The following is a 19,766-nucleotide window of genomic DNA, read 5'->3' on the forward strand; positions in this document are numbered from 1 at the left end:
ATTGTGTCTCCTGTGATTCTAGCAGCAGGAAGAGAATGCCAGCTTTTCGCTGTAACAGAGAGGAATAACAACTTTTATATCCAGCTTCTAGCGCCTCCATATCGAGCAGCGACTGAAAGCTAAAATTAAAAACCAAACAAAACAGAAATCACTGTAAAATCTCAAAGGGTCTGGCAGCATCTGTGGAGAGAAATCAGAGTTAACATTTCAGGTCCAGTGACCCTTCCTCAGAACTAAAACTAAAAGTCCTGGTTCTGTGGGAGCTTGACTCCACCCATTCAAGCTGCTTCTATTGTTCCAACTTTTTAAAAAGTAAAACCAAAGCCTTGCAAGCTGTTTATTGGCTTTGGAGCTGTTTGCTTGGCACCTCTGTCTCAACTTTTCTTCATCTTCTAAAAAAAAGAACAAAATACATCTCTTAAAACACAGTATCGTCACAAAAGCTTGCTCATACCTTTTCCAACTCCACCTCTGCATTACAGATTTTGTAACATCAATTCTTTGTGTATTTTGAGTCAAAGGTTCATTTTTCATTGCCACGAGCAGTTCTCCTGCTGGTTTTCAGTGATTTCTGATCATATACAAGAGGTTTATCAGGTTACTCAATGTCCTGCTGGCAGAGACATTAAACCATGAAATGGCATTTGTTTTGGCCTGTTGGATAGGCAACAGGAATGAAGACTGAGTAAGTTCAACATAAGTTTGCCATTGTCCCTTCATACCCCAATTAATGTATACTCTCTTTGCCAGGGACTATAAGCTCTACTTCTTTCCACAGAAGCTTAGGAATTTGATGGAGATGGGGAGGGTGGAAACTGGGCTCAGACCATGCAGTGGTCAACTGGGTTCTGAGAAAGAAAGGGAGGGGTGAGGATGGGCTCCAATTCAGTATTAGTTATTTTGAAAAGCACAACATTCCTCAGCAGTTTTTGCATTTTGTTTCATAATTGTATTTTCTGTCTTGCAGCAATGCAGTGGTGGTGACCCTGTCTGGTTTCTTCATTGACAAGCTGGGAAGTGGTGGTGAGTCTGAAGGGAGGGTATAACCTGGAGCACTCCTACCCAGTAGAAGAGCTGATTTCAGATCAAAATAAACCCTCCTCCTGATTTGGAGGTGCCGGTGTTGGACTGGGGTGTACAAACTTAAAACTCACACAACACCAGGTTATTAGTACAACAGGTTTAATTGGAAGCACTAGCTTTCAGATGTTGCTCCTTCATCAGGTGGTTGTGCTGATGAAGGAGCAGCGGTGCAAAAGCTCGTGCTTCCAGTTAAACCTGTTGGACTATAACTGGGGATGTCTGATTTTGAACTTTGCTCCTCATGCTAAGGTTAATAGGCTGAATCCTGTTATAGCACCTAGAAATCAAAAGTTTTCAGACTTTTCAAAATCAGGTTATCTATCAATGATGGGTAAAGTAGTGGTGAATAAGAGAAACCTGGCACAGATGTTTTCCTAACCAGTTCAGGATCGGGGGCCTGGAGAGGATTTGTCCCTCCAGCCTATAAACTTCAACAGTAACTCCAACTATTAATTTGTAGCTTTTAAATCTTATATAACCAACATTCTCCCATTGGTTCAATATTGTTGCTAATCTCTTGCACAAAACATTGCCAATTATCTATCTGGTTAACTTGAATTGTCCCACTTTTCTGGATTTCCTCATTTGGCCAATTTTGGATTTCTGACACTAGATTCCTCCTGTTACATGCATAGCTGATCTTGCATTTTCATTTTTTTTTCTGTATGTTCCTGTTTTGCCATCTAATATTTTGCTTATGATGGTCAAAGCTCCCGTTCTGGGATCTGGCTGTTCCACTGGGAATTCCTCATCTTGGCAGAAATTCCACAGTTAACAGTGCACCCATGTTGGGGGGGGAGATAGATAAGGTGTGGACCTGTCTGAACAGCCATTTTGATGTCTCACATTGGAATTAAGAAGAATGAGGAGGAATCTTTATAAGAACAAAAAATTATGATGGGAGTAGGTAAGGTAGATGTAGGGAGGTTGTTTCCACTCTTTGGGTGAAGCATCAAAATGAGGGGGAGCAGATATCAGACTGAGCAGAGGAGGAACCTCTTCACCCAAAGGGTTGTGAATCTGTGGAATTCTGTGCTCTCTCGTTCAATGTCTTTAAAGCAAAGATAGATTTTTGAACAGTAAAGGAATTAAGGGATACGATGAGAAGGTGGATAAGGGTAGCTGAGGCCATGAACAGATCAGCCATGATCTTACTGAATGGTGGAGCAGGCTTGATGGGTCAGACGGCCAACTCCTGCTCCTAGTTCTTCTGTTCTGATTAGATTAGATTACTTAGTGTGGAAACAAGCCCTTCAGCCCAATAAGTCCACACTGACCCTCTGAAGAGCAACCCACCCAGACCCATTCCCCTACACCTAACACTAAGGTCAATTTAGAGTGGCCAATTCACCTAACCTGCACATCTTTGGACTGTGGGAGGAAACCGGAGCACCCGGAGGAAACCCATGCAGATCAGCCATGATCTTACTGAATGGTGGAGCAGGCTTGTAGGGTCCGATGGCCTACTCCTGCTGCTAGTTCTTATGTTCAGAGGCGGGAATTGAACCCGGGTCTCTGGCATTGTGTGGCAGCAGTGCTAGGCACTGTGCCACTGTGCTGCCTGGCTGGGTAACTCTTATTTAGGTACCTTTGCCATTTCCAGAAGCTTCAAACCTCCTTCAGCATCAGTTGTGGTTTGATACTGACCTCTTCCAACCTGAAACCCAAGTGACTAATTAGCAACGTATCTTCTCAAAGATACATTGTTTGCCAGAGTCAACACCTTCATTAACATTCGGGAGGCTGATGACCATCCAGAGAAGCTGAATTGCAAAAGTGCAGGAACTAGTTTGTCTTTATGACCCTTTGTGCCAGTGTATTGTTACAGCATTAGATCAATTTGAGTAGACAAATCCAAATGATATATGTTTGAACGCCAGGGAGAAATCAACTTAATGGTTTTCTTAATCATGACAGGAAATACATGCAGATTCTGTGGTAGTAATGATGACAAAATTGGCAGCATTGACTATTTATTACTTAGAAGCTGACAGCAATTTCATGAGTCCATATCTGGACACTTACAGATCTGCAGGTTGGAGTTAGTGATGGTTTTTTTTTTAGTTTCTTTATGGGTGTGCTGTTGCAGGCTCCAGATTGCAGATAGAAACTGACAAGAACATTCTTTCTCTACTAGTAGATCAAGGCTTTTTAAGATTTTTGAGATTTTTTATTACAGCACTTTAAAAGAAGTTGGTTGCTAAGATTGTAAAGTTAGACAACAAGGTGTATGAGTACTGTTGAACCTTTTTTTTTAATGCTTAATTTTAATTGCTATTTAAATGTTGAGTCTTTCTCTTATGAAAATTAGAATTATTTGTTTCTGATTCTGTCCTCTCACCCCATCCCCCACCACCATAGTTGGGATCATCCTTTTCTCCATCCTTATTGTTCTGGGTTCGGCTACTTTTGCTTTAGGATCTCACTTCAAGGGCACATGTTACCTCTTGCCTCTGATGCTCATTGGCCGACTTCTCTTTGGCTCAAGCAATGGATCACTGATCAGTGAGTACCAGTTCTGGCCTAATTGTAGTAGATTGTGAATTAACCAGCCGAGAGGATTCGTGTTGGTTTCCTTTTGTGTATGAATGTACAACTGAAAATACTTCAATGTTAACTTTCCAGGATAATCTCACATTTATGGTAACTATTTCTCTCCCACCGTTTTCATCCTATTTCCCTGAAGGATTGAATGGAAAATGTCTAGTTTGGAAATGTAAATGGAAAGATGTGGAAAAACACTTGGCAGGGGCCATGAGTACAATTAATGGATTCTTCTCATGACATTGTTCACAACATTTATGTTTTAACTGTGTCCCATACAATTGCCTCCTGTCGAAGCTTTTTTTTTCCAATTGAAACAGTATCTTTAAAGAAAAGAAGGCAAGGTTCATAATTTTGAGAGAAATCCATTGGCAGAACTCGATGTTTGCTGCAGCATGTTTCACTCGTCCCTGTGTTTGGTCACAGTGGGATGCCTTTGGAGTTTTAATGAGAAGGTTCTATGGCTTTGCCACATCTTGTTCCATACCAGAAACCAAATTGTTTTGGAATAGCCCTGATTTTTATCAGCAATAGTCCAGAACCTGAAAATGTCTTGAATCTGATTTATTATCTGAGTATCTATTTATATTGAATTTATTATCTTTCTGGGATGGACATTTTCCTTGGCTAAGAGTTTAAGTTAGAGTCCTTGGGAAGACCAGATTTGTCTTGTCCGGATTCCATGTTGCTTTGTAATGACACAGTCCGAGCACGTTGTGTGTCTGTGTTGGATGTACTTAGTCTGTTTATTTAAGGGACAAAGTGTAAATGTCACTGGACTAGTCCTTCAAAGGCCCATAATCTGAGGACGTTAATTCAAATTCTCCCGTGGCAGATGGGGAATTTAAATTTAATGAGTAAATCAGAATTTAAAGATAATTATCATGCTCAATATTATTGAGACTATTACCAATTGATGTGAAAATCTATCGAGTTCACTTACATCACTTAGGGAGGAAAATCTGCCATCCTTGCCCAGTCTGGCCCACACATGACTCCAGACTCCCAGTCAAAGTAGTTGATTCTGGATTGCCTTCTGAAATGGCAGAGGAAGCCACTCCTTTCTGGGGCAATTAGGAAGGGCATAGCCAGCAACACCAAACCTTTCCTGAAAGACTGAATGGGAGGATTATGGAAATGGCGCTGGTGAAGGTGCCACCTAGTCTATAGGGCAGTGGTGCTGCTGCCTTCTGCTCCTCAAAGGTTTGCAGGGTTATGCAAATACTACCTCCTGGTGGCAGGCAGCAGAATGAAGATATCCTACAGAATGGATCGGTCACTACCTTTTTTAATTAGTCAGTGGTGGTTGGTTCAGCTCGGTTGGCCGGATGGTTGGCTTACGAAACCGTGTGATGCTAACAGCTTGAGTTCAATTCCGATCACTAGCTGAGGTTACCTTGAAGGAATCTTAACCTCTCCCTTTGCCTGAGATGTGGTGGCCATCCAGTTAAATCACCACCAGTCGTCTCTCTCTAATGAGAGAGCAGCCCTATGGTGGGGTAAGACCGTGGCAACTTTTGATTTTGTCATGGTCTCAGCAGAGAGCACAGTAGAAATGTATCATGATGTCAGTGTCACATGACTATGTAGAACAATCTGGAAGGAGACAGTAGCCTGACTGGGGTCTGAGAGAGAGAGAGTGCGTGTGTCTGTTGCACTTTTTAATTAGAATCTTGAGAGTAGCTGACTGAACTTGAGAACTGGTTGACATGAGTCAAAAGAAATGTTATTTTTGGAGTGGTGGGAGGTGGCATTGACAAATAGGGGACCTTGGTTCAGTGTTTGGATCTCAGCTTTACACAAGATACATTAACAAGTTGGGTGAGGGAATAAGAATTCAGGTTTCCACATTTTGTTGATGACTCACAACTAGTTGGGATTGTGAGCAGTGAAGAGAGCGTATAGATGCTTTTGGGATGGTATTAGACAAGTTGAGTGAATGGGAAACAGCGTGGTAGATGCAGTATAATGTGTAATTGTCCACTCCATAGACCAACAGAATGTCAGGCTACTATTTAAGTGATTGATTGGGAATTATTAATATGCAAAGGGATCTGGGTGTCCTTGTACACTGGTCACTGAAGGCATGCAGTTTGACAGACAAATGATATATTGTGAGAGGGTTTGTGTAGAGGAGCAACAAAATCTTACTGGAGTTGTACAGGGCCTTGGTGAGACTGCACCTGGAGTACTGTGTGCAGTTTTGGTCTCCCCACCTGAGAAAGGATACGTCACCACTGAGGAAGTTCAGTAGAGGTTCATTTGACTGATTCCTGCAGTGGCATGTTTGTCAGATAAGGGGAGCAGGGGCGTGTATTCACTGGAGTTTAGAGAATGAAAGGAGATCTCATTGAAACACACCAAGTTCAGACAGGGCTGCACAATAGATGGAGGAGTTATATTTCCTCTGGCTGAGAGAGAGGATTCCCACAACGAGGGCTTTGCAATCTCGGGTCATTCTTGATGTGGAGGTGTCGCTGTTGGACTGGGGTGGACAAAGTCAGAAGTCACATGACACCAGGTTATAGCCCAATAGGGATTTATTTGAAATCACAAGCCTTCAGAGCGCTGCTTCTTTGCCAGGCAAAGTCCACTCCGAAAGCTTGTGATTTCAAATAAATCCCCATTGGACTATGACCTGGTGCCAGGTGACTTCCGACTCAGGCCACTCCGTATGAGGTGAAAAATGTTTTCGTTCAGAGGGTGGTGAACTTGTAGATTTCTGTACCACGGGGAAGTGAGGACCGAATACTGAATGTATTCAAGAAAGAAATGGGTTACGAGAGGTTAAAGTAGTCGAGGGGCATGGGGGTGAAAACAGCAATAATACATTGGGATAGAAGATCAGCCTTGGTCATGTTGAATAGTAAAGGGTCTCACTGTGCAGAATGGCCTTCTGCTCCTGTTTTCTCACTTTTGTATTCTCTTCCCACCCATCTCCCCCCGTCCCCTCACCTCTCAGTTGCTCAGGACCGAATTATTGCGTTCTGGTTTAAAGGTAAGGAGCTTTCGCTGGCTTTCGGCCTACAGTTGACTTGTTCCCGTCTGGGCAGTGTCCTCAACTTCTTCCTAACACCCTCCATCGAGAGAAACTTTGGAATTCAGTGGACACTTTGGGGAGGTAAGAATTTTTTTTTGTTTTGAGGGAGAAAAGTTTCTTAATGCTTAAGTTTCAGGAGGTTGAAGGGAAAAGAAATCTTAGTGATCAGTAATAATCCTATTGAAGAGCAGAGCGGGCTCGAGGGGCCAAATGGCCTACTCCTGCTCCTATTTCTAATGGTCTTATGTCTTACATTGGGAGTAAATCTAAATATGGCAAGTGCTGCTTATTCAGTTTGTATTAATTGGTTAGTAGTCAGATTACCATTCACCAGTTAATGTTTATTTTAATTCATCAATAACTAACTAGAAGTGCAAATACAAATACTGTACATCGTGGCATGTACATCAAACTGGTGTTTAAGACCAGCCCAGTGCCGCTAATGCTCCCTCTAACTGTAGAAAGGAGGAAAATTGGTGCCTGGAGAGTGACTTGCATTTAGCAAAATCTCTTTCTAAAGATATTCAATAAATTTCATGACCGCGTAACTCTGCGTCACTGTCTCTGGTGTTATAACTTTTGACTCCATGAACTTAGTGCTTTCCTGTAGTGGTTTCAGTTACCTCAGTCCCATTCTTTATTTATTGTACACTAGTTGTGTTTAAGGTTGGTTGAGGATAATGATTTGGGTGGTTGTTGTTTGAATGCATACAAAGTCACTTCCTATGGGGAGAAGCTACAGAAGCCTGAACACACGCACCAGCCGGTATTAGAACAGTTTCTAACCTACTGTTGTTAGAATACTGAATGGACTCACAAACTCTTAATATTCACCTATACCTGTGTTTCTGCTTTTTGCTGCTGTTTACCTATTATTTACTTACCTGTGTGACTTAACTCTGTGATCTGCCTGGATTGCTCACAAGACAAAGCTTTTCACTATGCCTCAATTCAATTCAATTCAGTTGTATGGTGGGCTCACAGGGGTGGACTTGTTGAACCGGGGTGGGCTCGCAGGGGTGGACTTGTAATGTTTCTGTCTGTGAATATATCTAACTTGAGGAAAGATTGGCTCTAGTTTCATCCTTCACTCACTGGCTATTGGGGGGCTTCACGTTCCTCCCTCTCTCACTGTCTCTCCGGCTTTTTCAGACTTTCCTTCCTTAAGCTGTTCCCAACTCCCAATATCTCCTTTGGCTCAGTATCCATTTTTGTTAGGAAGCCTCCGAAAGATTTTGGGACATTGTGTAAAGAATGGGTATGATATAAATATATGAGACTGCACTTGGCAGCTGTTAAGGTCTGACTGCCACAATGGAGGAGATGGCCTAGTGGAATTATTGCTAGATTACTGAGGTCTCTGGATTAATAATGTTCTGGGGATTGGGTTCAAATCCTGTCATGGCAGACGGAATAAAAAAAGACAAATGTCTAATGATGACCATCCAACTGCTGCCAATTATTGGTAAAATCAGTCTGGTGCAGTAACTTCCTTCCCTGAGGGACATCTGCCCATATCTTGTGTGGCCAACATGTGACTCCAGACTCTTAATTGCCTCTGGGCAATAAATGGTAGCCTAGCCAGCGATGCCCTCATTCTGTTAATGAGTATAAATAGAAAATCAGAGTTTTTTGGACTGGTGCAGTTTCTGTTTATAAACTAATCAATCGTCTGGTTCATTTTCCTCAGGTATGTTGCTGTGTGTTCTTAGTTTTTTCTCCGCCATCATTGTTAGTGTCCTGGATAAAGTTGGCACAAAACAGCTTGGACTAGATGCTGTCCTTCTGGAGGATTCTAAAAAAGTGGTGCGTGATTTAAGGATCTCGGGGGATTCGGTCTTGTGTAAACTGTCTGTATTTGCCTCGGTAGTTGTTATCTGAAATGGAGCAGGATTCCTGGTCCCTGATGGAGGGATCCACAAAATTCCATCACACGTTGCTCGAGTTGACTTTAACCTCCACCAGGATGCTGTTGTCTTACCATTTTTCTTCTTTCGCCTTAGCGTTTCCAAGATATTCGTTATTTGTCTCTCCGCTACTGGCTCCTTGTGGTCACCATCATGTTCTTTTACAATGGGATCTTCCCATTTGTCGCTGATGCCAGGTGAGGAGTGTTCCCCTGTTTTGAAATGTCCAGGATCTGAAACACTTGTACCACATTCCTCTTGGGTCCCATTGATCTTTTCGCAGGATGCGAGTGTTTGAGGGTTTTGATGCATGGGGCGGCACGGTGGCTCAGTGGTTAGTGCTGCTGCCTCACAGCGCCAAGGACCCAGGTTCGATTCCAACCTAGGGCAGCTGACTGTGTGGAGTTTGCACATTCTCCCCGTGTCTGCGTGGGTTTCCTCCCACTGTCCAAAGACTTGCAGGTTAGGTGAATTGGCCATGCTAAATTCCCCATAGTGTTAGATACATTAGTTAGAGAGAAATGGGTCTTGGTGGGTTATTCTTCGGAGGGTCAGTGTGGACTTGTTGGGCCAAAGGGCCTGTTTCCACACTGTAGAGAATCTAATTTAATCTCTCCATGCTACAAGAACAGTTATTCCCCCATGGTGTAAGAGTGTGGTCACTACATAAGCAGGGGAAGGCTGCAAAAGTGAATGTTTTGTTTTTAGTGTAGATGTTTAAATTTTCTTTAAACCTGGTCATGGGAGTGTGTCTGTGTGTGTATTTGGAATGGGCTGGCTTAGTCCTCTTTTGTCCCAGTATGCTGTTGGCGTATGTTTTAACACAGTAGGATCTCCACCTTTCAATCTTTTTCATCCCTGGGTGAGGGTGGGGGCTGCACAACATTAACCAGGAACTTCACGAGAGAAAAACCAAATGGTGTAAACAAGTAATTATTAGAAATAACCATAAAGACAAGTGCCAAGGAGCAAAGCTTCAGAATAAAGTCAGTGTTTTGCCATTCTTGTGAAGTAACAGAGCTAGAGAGAGGAAAAACGAATCTGCCCCAATGGATGATGATAAGGGGGAGGGGGCTGGTGTCTGGGGCTGAGCTGAGGAGATGGGTTGAACCAACACTGACCCTAAGTCACCTCTTGGAGGGGAAACAGTCCAGACCAGTCTCCGCAGAATTCCATCTGAGTGAGTCAACATTCAGCCTGGGGTTACCCCTCTCAGCCTGCCAGTTACCCCACTACCACCACCACCCTGTCCCATCTCTGCCAGTCCCCCACATGCCCATCTACCCTTCCCCCTCTTAGGGGATAGAGAAAGAGACAGCTATCAGATTCTCCCATTCTCACTGATAATTACCCCATTGGCCCCTCTGCTTCTCTCTCAGCTTCTAAACAGGAACTGAATCAGTGTGGTGTTGGCAGATTTCCTTTTTCACATTCTACAGTGTGATTCTGCTGCTGCTTGTATATCAATGGGGTTCTGGTCTGTGCAGCACTATACACACAAAAGCAGTTTCATTACATTACTGTTGTGAAATTCCAGTTGAGTACTTGTTGGAACCTCTAGCATTTAATTATTTAAAACGTAAACTGTGGAAACTAAATAAACATAGCGCGCAGTCTGGCAGCACCTGAGGAGAGAGAACAGTTAATGTTTGAAGATCGATATGACAGTTCTTTTGTTATTGAACTCAAAACGTTCAGTCTGTTTCTGTCACCACAGATGCTGCCAAATCTCCTGGGTTTCTCCAGCAATTTCTGTATTTGTTTCGGATTTCCAGTATACGTACTATTTGCTTTTATATGGAAACCCGTTGAACTTTACTGAAATTACCTATTCGAAAAGTGTGGTGCTGGAAAAGCACAGCAGGTCAGGCAGCATCTGAGGAGCAGGAGAGTCGACGGTTCGAGTAGAAGCCCTTTATCTTGAGTGTGAATCTGTTACCCTATAACTCTGACCTAAATTTGTGGAGGTCTTTGTTTGTTTTCCAGCAAATTTATTCAGGATAAATATTCTGGGTACAGTCAGCAAGAAGCCTCCTATGTTGCTGGAGCTATCTACGATGCCTCACTGCTGCTGTTTTCAATCGCTGGGATCCTTGTTGTGAGTACTATCTGGTTTACCTCACCGCACAGCAGTTTGGGATCACTTGGTTTGACAGCAAGTGAGCAAGCTTGGTTGTTGTTTGTTTGACTATCCCTGACTATACATGGAAGTAGATCAGGACACCTCTGAAACTGACCTTTAATCTAAAGTTTCGCTTCATCAAAATGTGGATGTGTCTCAGTTATTCTGAAATGTACTCCATTAATGGTCCATTTGTCTGCTTAAAATTATTAAGCTTATTTGTCTGTTGTGTGAAGAACACAGTGTGTGACAGGAAGGTTTAAATATCTTGGAAGAAATTGTGCTGAGAGCTCATCTAACCATTTCAATTTTTACAGTGCAGTTGCAGGTGCTCAGTGTGAACCTAAATTTGAACTGGGTTCAATCTGCTGTTTAAAATGCCTGTTCCTGTATAATGTGTCATAGGTTATTTTTAAACCATGTAACTGTAAGATATAGGAGCAGGATTGGGGTAGAGTCTGCTCTGCCATTCAACCGTGGCTGATATGTTTCTCAACCCCATTCTCCTGCCTTCTCCCTGTAACCCTTGATCCCCTGACTAATTAAGAGCCTATTTATCTCTGTCTTAAATACACTGAGACTTCCTCTCCATGGCCCCCTGCAGCAGTGAGTTCCACAAATTCCCTGCCCTCTGGAACAAATTCCTCCTCACCTCAAATTCTAAGGGGTCATCCCTTCACTCTGAGGCTGTGCCCTCGAGTCCTAGTCTCTCCCTCTTCTCCACGTCCACTCTATTCCAGGCGCCTCAATATTCGGTAGGTTTCAATGAGATTGCCCCATGTCCGATTAAACTCCATCGAGTGCAGACCCAGAGTTCTCAGCTACTCCACATATGAAAACCACTTTTATCCCCAGGATCATTTATGTAAATCTCCTCTGGACCCCATCCAACCCCAGCATATCCTTTCGTGTTAGAGGCCCCAATGTCCTCTCCATGTTCTTAATACGGCTGACCAAAGCCTTATGCAACCTCGGCAAAATATTCCTGTTTTGAAATTCTAGCCATCTCAAAATGTCTGCCTTCCTAACTTGCAGGTTCTGTTGGCAATTAACCTTAAGGGAACCTTGAACCCGGACCCTAAAGTCCCTTTGTGCTTCAGATTTCCAAAGCCTTTCCCCATTTAGAAAATAGTCTACACCTCTATTCTTACTATCAAAGTTCATAACCTCTCACTTTCCCACATAGCATTCCTAGCCTATCCAAGTCCTTCTGCAGCCTCCCAGCTTCCTCAATACGACCTGTCGACATATTGAGACTGTTCTGATCAGGGAATCTTTTGATTGTGAAAATGCTGTGTTACTATTGGGGATGCTGGAGGAGGTGCATGAAATTACAAGGGCAAAAGGAGTTGTTTAAAACTGACACTTGGAAAAGATAATGTTGTCAGTATTTCAGTAATTTAATCAGTGCTGAAAAACTACAAAGATCTAACTTGAGAGGTGAAGTAGAGGGCAGCAGAGAAAGGGATCACCCTCAGTGTACAAATGAATAACAGCAGACCACTCGGCCCTTTGAGCCTGCTGTACCATTCAATAAGATCATGGCCGATCTGATTTTAACACCAACTCTACATATCCTTGATAATCGTCCATCCTCTTGATAATCAAGAATCAACTACTTCTGTCTTAAAGATATTTAAAGATTCTGCATCCACGAGCTTTTGAAGAAAGCAATTCCAAATATAACCCTAGATTATGTTTCCTCATCTCCGTTTAAATGGCTGACTCTTTATAATTAAACAGTGACCTCTTGTCCTAGATTCTCCCACAAGAGAAAACATCCTTTCCAGGTCCATCTGATCAAGTCTCCTCGGGATCTTTTATGTTTCAGTTCAGTCACCTCTGACCCCTCTAAACTGAAGAGGATACAGGCCCAGTCTACCTAGCCTAACCTCATAGGGCAATCTGCCATCACTCCAGTATTAGTCTAGTAAACTTTCTGTGAACTACTTACAATGCGTTATCATCTTTCTACAAGTAAAGTGCCGAATACTATACAAAATACTGAAGATGTGGTCTTACCAATGCTATGTATAACTGGAGCATAGTCTCCCAACGCTTTCATACAATTCCCATTGTAATAAAACATGATATTCTATTAGCTTTCCTGATTTACTTGCTGTACCTGCATACTAACCTTCTGTAATTCATGCACTGTGGCACCCAGATCTCTCTGCATCTTGGAGCTCTGTAATTTCTCACTTTTTTTAGATAGTTAGATGAGGTATGTTGCAGAGTGATTGTAATGAATGTGAGGATGGTTTGAGAAAGCAGAGTGTAACATATCATGACAGCACGGGCTTCATACAGGGCAGATTGGTGATGTTTGCACATGTTACCTTTAACACTATTGAAAATATTAGTCAATTAGGAATAAAATAAATATAACTTCAAAATTCACTTGCTCAGAGCAATGATCTGATATCCCTGATGATGACAGACTTGGAATCTTTAATTAGACAAAAGTTTGTCTAATTAATGTCTCAATTTATTAACTCTGGATCTCAGTACTGTGTCCTGCACTTGTAATCTGTAATTTATTGTTTGGGAAATATGCTTGTAATCTATTATTGCATGGTTGTGGAGTGTTATTATCGGGCCATGAGCCTGGAGTTCATTGTACACGGGCCATTGGACCCAATGCAAAGATCATGATCAGACCCTAATGAATGCTGGAATGAATTGTTTGGCTTTGTCTAATGCTGATGCACCACTAAGTTGTTACTTTTAAGTACATTGCTTGACAGTTAAAGAAATAAAACATCGCTAGGTTGCATTTGACAATTCTGGCCAGGGGAGGGAGCCTGTTCCTGCCCTAAAATAATTTTTCTCAGTTTTAAAAACAACACCAGGACTAGTTTTGTTGTTGATATACGTCCTTGGACGTTTTTGGATCTATTTTCCATTCAGTTTGTCTTCTTTTATATCCAAATTAATCCTTGCTCTCTCCACTCCTTTGAAATAAATTCTCCAACCCACTTAGTCTAATCTCTCTCGCTCATCTGTGTTTCTCTCTCTCTCTCTCTCTCTCTCTTCCCCCCCCCCTCTCTCTTCTTCCCCCCCCTCTCTCTCTCTCTCTCTCTCTCTCTCTCACACTCTCTCTCTCTCTCTCTCTCCCCCCCTCTCTTCCCCCCCCTCTCGCTCTCTCTCTCTCTCTCTCTCCCCTCCCTCTCTCTCTCTCTCTCTCTCTCCCCCCACCCCTCTCTCTCTCTCTCTCTCTCTCTCTCTCTCTCTCTCCTCTCTTCTCTCCCTCTCTCTCTCTCACACTCTCTCTCTCTCTCTCTTCCCCCCCCTCTCTCTTTCCCCCCCTCTCGCTCTCTCTCTCTCTCTCCCCCCCCCACCCCTCTCTCTCTCTCTCTCTCTCTCTCCTCTCTTCTCTCTCTCTCTCTCTCCCCCCCCTCTCTTCCCCCCCCCCTCGCTCTCTCTCTCTCTCTCTCTCTCCCCTCTCTCTCTCTCTCTCTCTCCCCCCACCCCTCTCTCTCTCTCTCTCTCTCTCTCTCTCCTCTCTTCTCTCCCTCTCTCTCTCTCACACTCTCTCTCTCTCTCTCTCTCTTCCCCCCCCCCTCTCTCTTTCCCCCCCTCTCGCTCTCTCTCTCCCCTCCCTCTCTCTCTCTCTCTCTCTCCCCCCCACCCCTCTCTCTCTTCTCTCTCTCTCTCTCTCTCTCTCTCTCTCTCTCTCAATCAATCACAAAAGTGGCTTTTGCAACCATTTCCTTAGCTCTGTCATCACCCACATCCGCTTTACTTAAGATAGCACTTTCAAACTAGAAATTGCTCTGTCTTTTGCCTTACCATTTTCCACAATACTTTGCAGATTGAACACCTACCTTTTTTCAAAAATTCATTCATGGGATATGGGCACTGCGGGCGTTTATTGCCCACTTCTGGTTGTTCTGGAAAAGATGTCTTGTTGAATTGCTACAGTTTTTAGTGTAAGAGCACCCACAGTGCTCAGAGGGAGTTAAAGAACTTTGACCCAATGACAATGTAGGAACGGTGTTATAGTGTTCTGGTGGGTATTTTTAAAACTCACTTTGAAATGTGGGTGTCACAGGCTGCGCCAATATCTATTACATATTCCAAGATGTGCCTTGAAAAGGTGATGCATTCTTAAACTGCTGCAGGGGAAATGTTGAGCTAACTGACTGTTCGCTGCATGGCTGATTTGGGATGTCCTAGAGCAATACAGCATGGAAAGCAAGTCTGTCAGCCCAAATTGTTCCCTAGTGCCCACTCAGCTGGTTCGAGTGGAGCCTTGCTAACAATGTGGCTTCAATTCCCTGCACCGGCTGAGGTTACCATGAAGGACTCTCTCCTTCTCAACCTCTCCCCTCACCTGAGGCACAGTGACCTTCTGGTTAAACCACCATCAGTCCCCTCTCTCTAATAAGGGAGCCACTTTCAGGTCTGGTAAAATTTATGACTATTTCCTAATTGGTCATATGCTTTCAGGAATAAAAGTAGAGAAACACAAGTAGATCTGTAAAACAGGGTCACCTGCAAAGATTTAAAAATTAGGATAGTATGTTTCATCAAACCTTTGATAAGACAAAGTAAAATCCAAGAAGATTAATTCAGCTGCTTTGTCATACCATCTGACCCTGGGCGTTACCAATAACCAGACTTGTCTCGATTATGTGAAGGGCTTGTATTTATTTATCTGTGTAATGTCCTGTTTTCTTTTGTTTTCCAGGATTATGTTGGTCTGAGAGCAGTAATTGCCCTGATCTCTGCTGTACTGACACTCCCAGTTTTTGCACTCCTGGCTTTCACCTTTGTACCCCCCCTGGTTTCTACGATATGGCTGGGAGTTACCTATTCGTTTGCTGCTGTAAGCTGGTTGGTTGTTTTGTCTGGTGTGTGTTGTGTTACCTTTCCTCTGTCTCAATTCCCTCCACCCCCATTAACACATGGGGTGCAATGAAGCTGATCGCCTTTTTAAAAAAAAGACCATAACCACACCCTCAAAGAATTCAGTGCTTCATGCAATGGATGCTAATAATGTAGACTTTTAGTTTCAAGAGGTTACAGTTATGAAGAGGGTGCACAGAGTGTAATTAATTAACTGCTTGTTAAAACATCTCCCTTAGGCAGTCATTCCTGATTGGAAAGCACAAAACTGGCACAACCTAAAGTTTAACAGCCAGGGGTTGGCAGGAATTGGCATGTGGAGGTGCTAATGCAAATCCATCAATGCTTTAATTGTGTCTCATTTGCCACAGATGTTGCCAGAGCTGCTGAGTGTTTCCAGCACGACATGTTGCTATTTCAGATTTCTGCATCATGTTGCTCTTGTGATTTAATTACCTGATTTGGGGTAAGAATAATTTGTTACAGTAAAATGAGAATCCGGCTGAGAGCCACAGCGGATTGGGAACGTTTGGGGACAGCTTTGCGAGGCCAGTCAGACTGTGTGCACAAGCTCCTGCACTGATCCACTGCAATGTAATGTTTATCTGCAATCTGTTTATCTGACTAACGTTTATCCTTTTAACTAGGTCTTATTTCTAACTTTTTTAATCACTGTGAGGTAATGCAGCTTTTCTTCTTTTACTTCTTTTTGAATCGAAGACTTGTACCTAGGTACTTTATATCTAAGATGGCACAGTGAAAAGCGACATTATAAACTTTTCACTGTACTCCTGTACTTGCGTATACATGACAATAAAACCTAATTCTGATTCTGATCCCAACAAAGTTGAGACTGTCCCAGATTATGTTGCGATATGTTATGATAGTATTACTCAACAAGACAATTCCCAGAATTAAACCTGACCTGATAGACCAAACCAATTTACTGTGGTGGTCAGTCACTGAATAAGAGGCTGCCAATGAACTTTCAACAAAATCTCAATATTTATTATACAGAAAAAGGAAATATAAATAGAATACAAGAAACTTTGGTAAGATCTTTATAAATAGCAAAAAGATTCAACCGTTCTCCAAACAATATTCTTTACAGATACTCTGACCAAGTGGAGTAATTTATTTTAAGCTTTAATTTTATGAGTTTACAAATATTTCATTTCAGCAACTTGCTCCACATTCACCAAATGTGATTCTCTCTGCTTCTCCTTGAGAATCACAGACCCAGGCTAACTCACTGACTTTCTCTGACTTGGACTATCTTGAGAGTGTTTAAGATCCATATCAGACATGCTGTTTATCTTTTGAACGGAACTTGCCTGTAGCATTTCTTTCTGAAAGTTCACCAAACTCTTCAGCAATGACCTTAGCTGGTAGCTTATCAAGTCAGTTAGCTTAAGTGTTGTGATTTCTTGGAACTGCTTGTGCTTTTTTTAAAAAAAAATGTTCTGTCCCTGAGAAAAATAAAGTCACCTTCATAGGAATAAAACTAAAACTCATTTAGCTCTACTTTAGAATCCAAGATCTCAAATTACACTAAATGTTCTAAGACCTCGTTGCAGGTAGAGAAGTATTCCAGCATCTAAATAGGCATTCCAGGTTGTGTGTTACAGTCGCAATATTTCTTTACACAAAAGCATAATATTTGGATTCATTCCTGAAATATAAAAAAAACTATTTGTTGGAAAGTATTAACCCTTACTTAGAAAGGGAATAAACAAAGGCAACCAAGTTAGAGTAGGTTTGCTTGTCAGTTACTTCAGTCTGTGTTGGAGACTTCTGACATTTCCTTGTGAAACTCATCTGCAACTTTAAACAAACTGTTGAGCATGTACTCCTGCCTGGTCTGGTCTCTGGGCCATTGCCTTCATTTACAATTATGGTCCACCTTTACTTTGCAATCTGTTCATGGCAAAGAATGGCCTATACTTTCACAAACATTCAAAAAGTAAAAACACAGTGTTACAGAGCTGAGAACATACTCAAAGTATAGATCTGATTTACATAGTTCAGGTTGTCCTAAGTGTTACAGACCAGACTGAACCCCTTCAAAATATGTCAAGGAAATATTCTAGAGCCTAATATTTTCTTATTTGAAAGGCAAGTGCCAGACACTGCATTCTGTATGCAATTTGATTCTGGTCAAACTGCCAGAGTTAAAATAAAACACACTTTTTATTCATATAGTTAAAATTCAGACAAAATAAACGAATTAGCTTAACTGTAGCTTTGTCAAAATACTTAAAATAATAAGCTACTCTAACTGTTCCAAAATATTAACATCTCCTAAACACACCCTTGGCAAAGGCAAACTCATGAACACATATTGTTTTGCATGAAATTCTAGCAGCAGGAAGAGAACTTAAGCTTTCTAGCTGATATATCTCTTTCTTTGCTACAGCTAACTGAAAATGGTGGTTCTGTGGGAACTTGACCCCACCTATCCAGGCTGCTTCTACTGTTCCAACTTTTTAAAAAAAAACCCAAGGCACCACAAGCTGTTTGCTTTATTTAACTAAAAAAAAACCAGGACAACATACACCCCTTAAAGCCACAATATCGTCACATGAGTTTCAGCAATAGCCTTTGGATCAATCAACTGCACAATTTTCAGGTTGACAGACTGAGTAAATAATTTTAATGATGCAATGTTGATGTTTTGAGGAAGTCCAGGTGAAGGGGTTTGGATTAAAATGACAGTCAGGAGCCACAAATCCCTTCAATATCCAGTCATGATTTTAAAATGGTAAAACCTTGGTGAAAATCTTTTGCTTTCTTGTAAAATAGTTTTGGGCATCTGTGCAAATGGTGTCTGAAAATTTCCTCAAATGCACATGGTGCTTTTAAAAGTTAGAGTCTTCCCTACCCCATAACACAATTGGGTGCAGACATTTTTGATTCAATGTCATTCATTTAATATTTTCATTTTAAGGATTGTATATATTAGTGGAGCAGAGGTAATGATACGGGAATAATAAAGCAGACGCTCACTCTAATACTCTGGGGATTTGGGTTCAAATGCCACCAGGACACCTGACTGACTTTAAATTCAGTGAATAAATTTGGAATTGACAGCTGGTCTTGATCATAGTGATAATAATAATCTACTCTAACTGTTCCAAAATATTAACATCTCATAAATACATCCTTGGCAAAGGCAAACTCCCTTCCCATGAAGCATGTTGGATGTCTGCATTAAATGCACTGTATAAATACAAGTTGTTGTATTCACAGGCAAGTTTATGGCCATCAGTTTTCTTGGTAGTTCCTCAAGCAAATATTGGAATAGCTTTGGGGCTTGCAACAACAGTGCAAATGATTGGTAGCGGACTTTGTAATTTAATAGTTGGACAGCTTCTTGGAAACCAGTCTAGGTGAGTGTATTTTTTTTATTGTGTATAATGAAGTGTAATAACTTGTCATTGGAATCATGTGCCTTTGCTTCCTTTCCAGTTTGGACTGTTTGAGTTACCCCCTTCATCCCCCACTTAGTCTCCTTCTACCATACTAATTGAATATGACAAAACATTTACAGTACTGAATATGGTCAATCACTGATATAGGCCCAATATACTTGAAGTATTGTACAACAATTGTACAGCGGCACGGTGGCTGAGTGGTCAGCACTGCTGCCCCATAGCGCCAGGGACCCGGCTTCAATTCCTGCCTTGGGCAACTGTCTGAGAGTTTGCACATTCTCTCTGTGTCTGCGTGGGTTTCCTCTGGGTGCTCCGGTTTCCTCCCACACTCCAAAGATGTGCAGGTCAAGTGAATTGACCATTCTCAATTGCCCGTAGTGTTAGGTGCATTAATCAGGGGTAAATATAGAGTAGGAGAATGGGTCTGGGTTGGTTACTCTTTGGAGGGTCAATATGAACTTGTTGGGTCGAAGATCCATTACTGCAGGGAATCTTTTTTAAAAAAAAAGAAATATAAACTATAAATGTGATCACGAAGTGAAGAAACACTGTACGACATGCTGGCAGAGCTGCAAATGGCTTTGATGTAAGAGGTGGCAGTGTATAGGGACAGGGTGATGGCAAAATTCAGGGTGAAAAATGTAGTTATAGAATAATAGTCATACAGCAAGGAAACAGACCCTCCAGTCCAACTCATCCATGCCAACCAGATATCCTAACCTAATCTAGTCCCATTTGCCAGCATTTGGCTCATATCCTCTCAACCCTTCCTATTCATATACCCA

The 19,766-nt window shown here is 42.0% G+C and overlaps 1 protein-coding gene across 1 annotated transcript in view; it reads left to right on the forward strand.

Annotated features, from left to right (window-relative positions):
* Positions 1-19,766, forward strand: part of mfsd1l (major facilitator superfamily domain containing 1-like) — a 39,234-nt gene that overhangs the window by 12,009 nt on the left and 7,459 nt on the right. The window contains exons 4-11 of the mRNA XM_072560085.1: positions 968-1,023; positions 3,445-3,588; positions 6,590-6,748; positions 8,358-8,473; positions 8,671-8,771; positions 10,561-10,672; positions 15,390-15,527; positions 18,797-18,936. Of these exons, the coding sequence (XP_072416186.1) occupies positions 968-1,023; positions 3,445-3,588; positions 6,590-6,748; positions 8,358-8,473; positions 8,671-8,771; positions 10,561-10,672; positions 15,390-15,527; positions 18,797-18,936 (966 nt within the window). The remainder of the gene's footprint in view (positions 1-967; positions 1,024-3,444; positions 3,589-6,589; positions 6,749-8,357; positions 8,474-8,670; positions 8,772-10,560; positions 10,673-15,389; positions 15,528-18,796; positions 18,937-19,766) is intronic.

This window comes from Chiloscyllium punctatum, chromosome 40, assembly GCF_047496795.1.
Source record: "Chiloscyllium punctatum isolate Juve2018m chromosome 40, sChiPun1.3, whole genome shotgun sequence".
Lineage (NCBI taxonomy): Eukaryota > Metazoa > Chordata > Chondrichthyes > Orectolobiformes > Hemiscylliidae > Chiloscyllium > Chiloscyllium punctatum.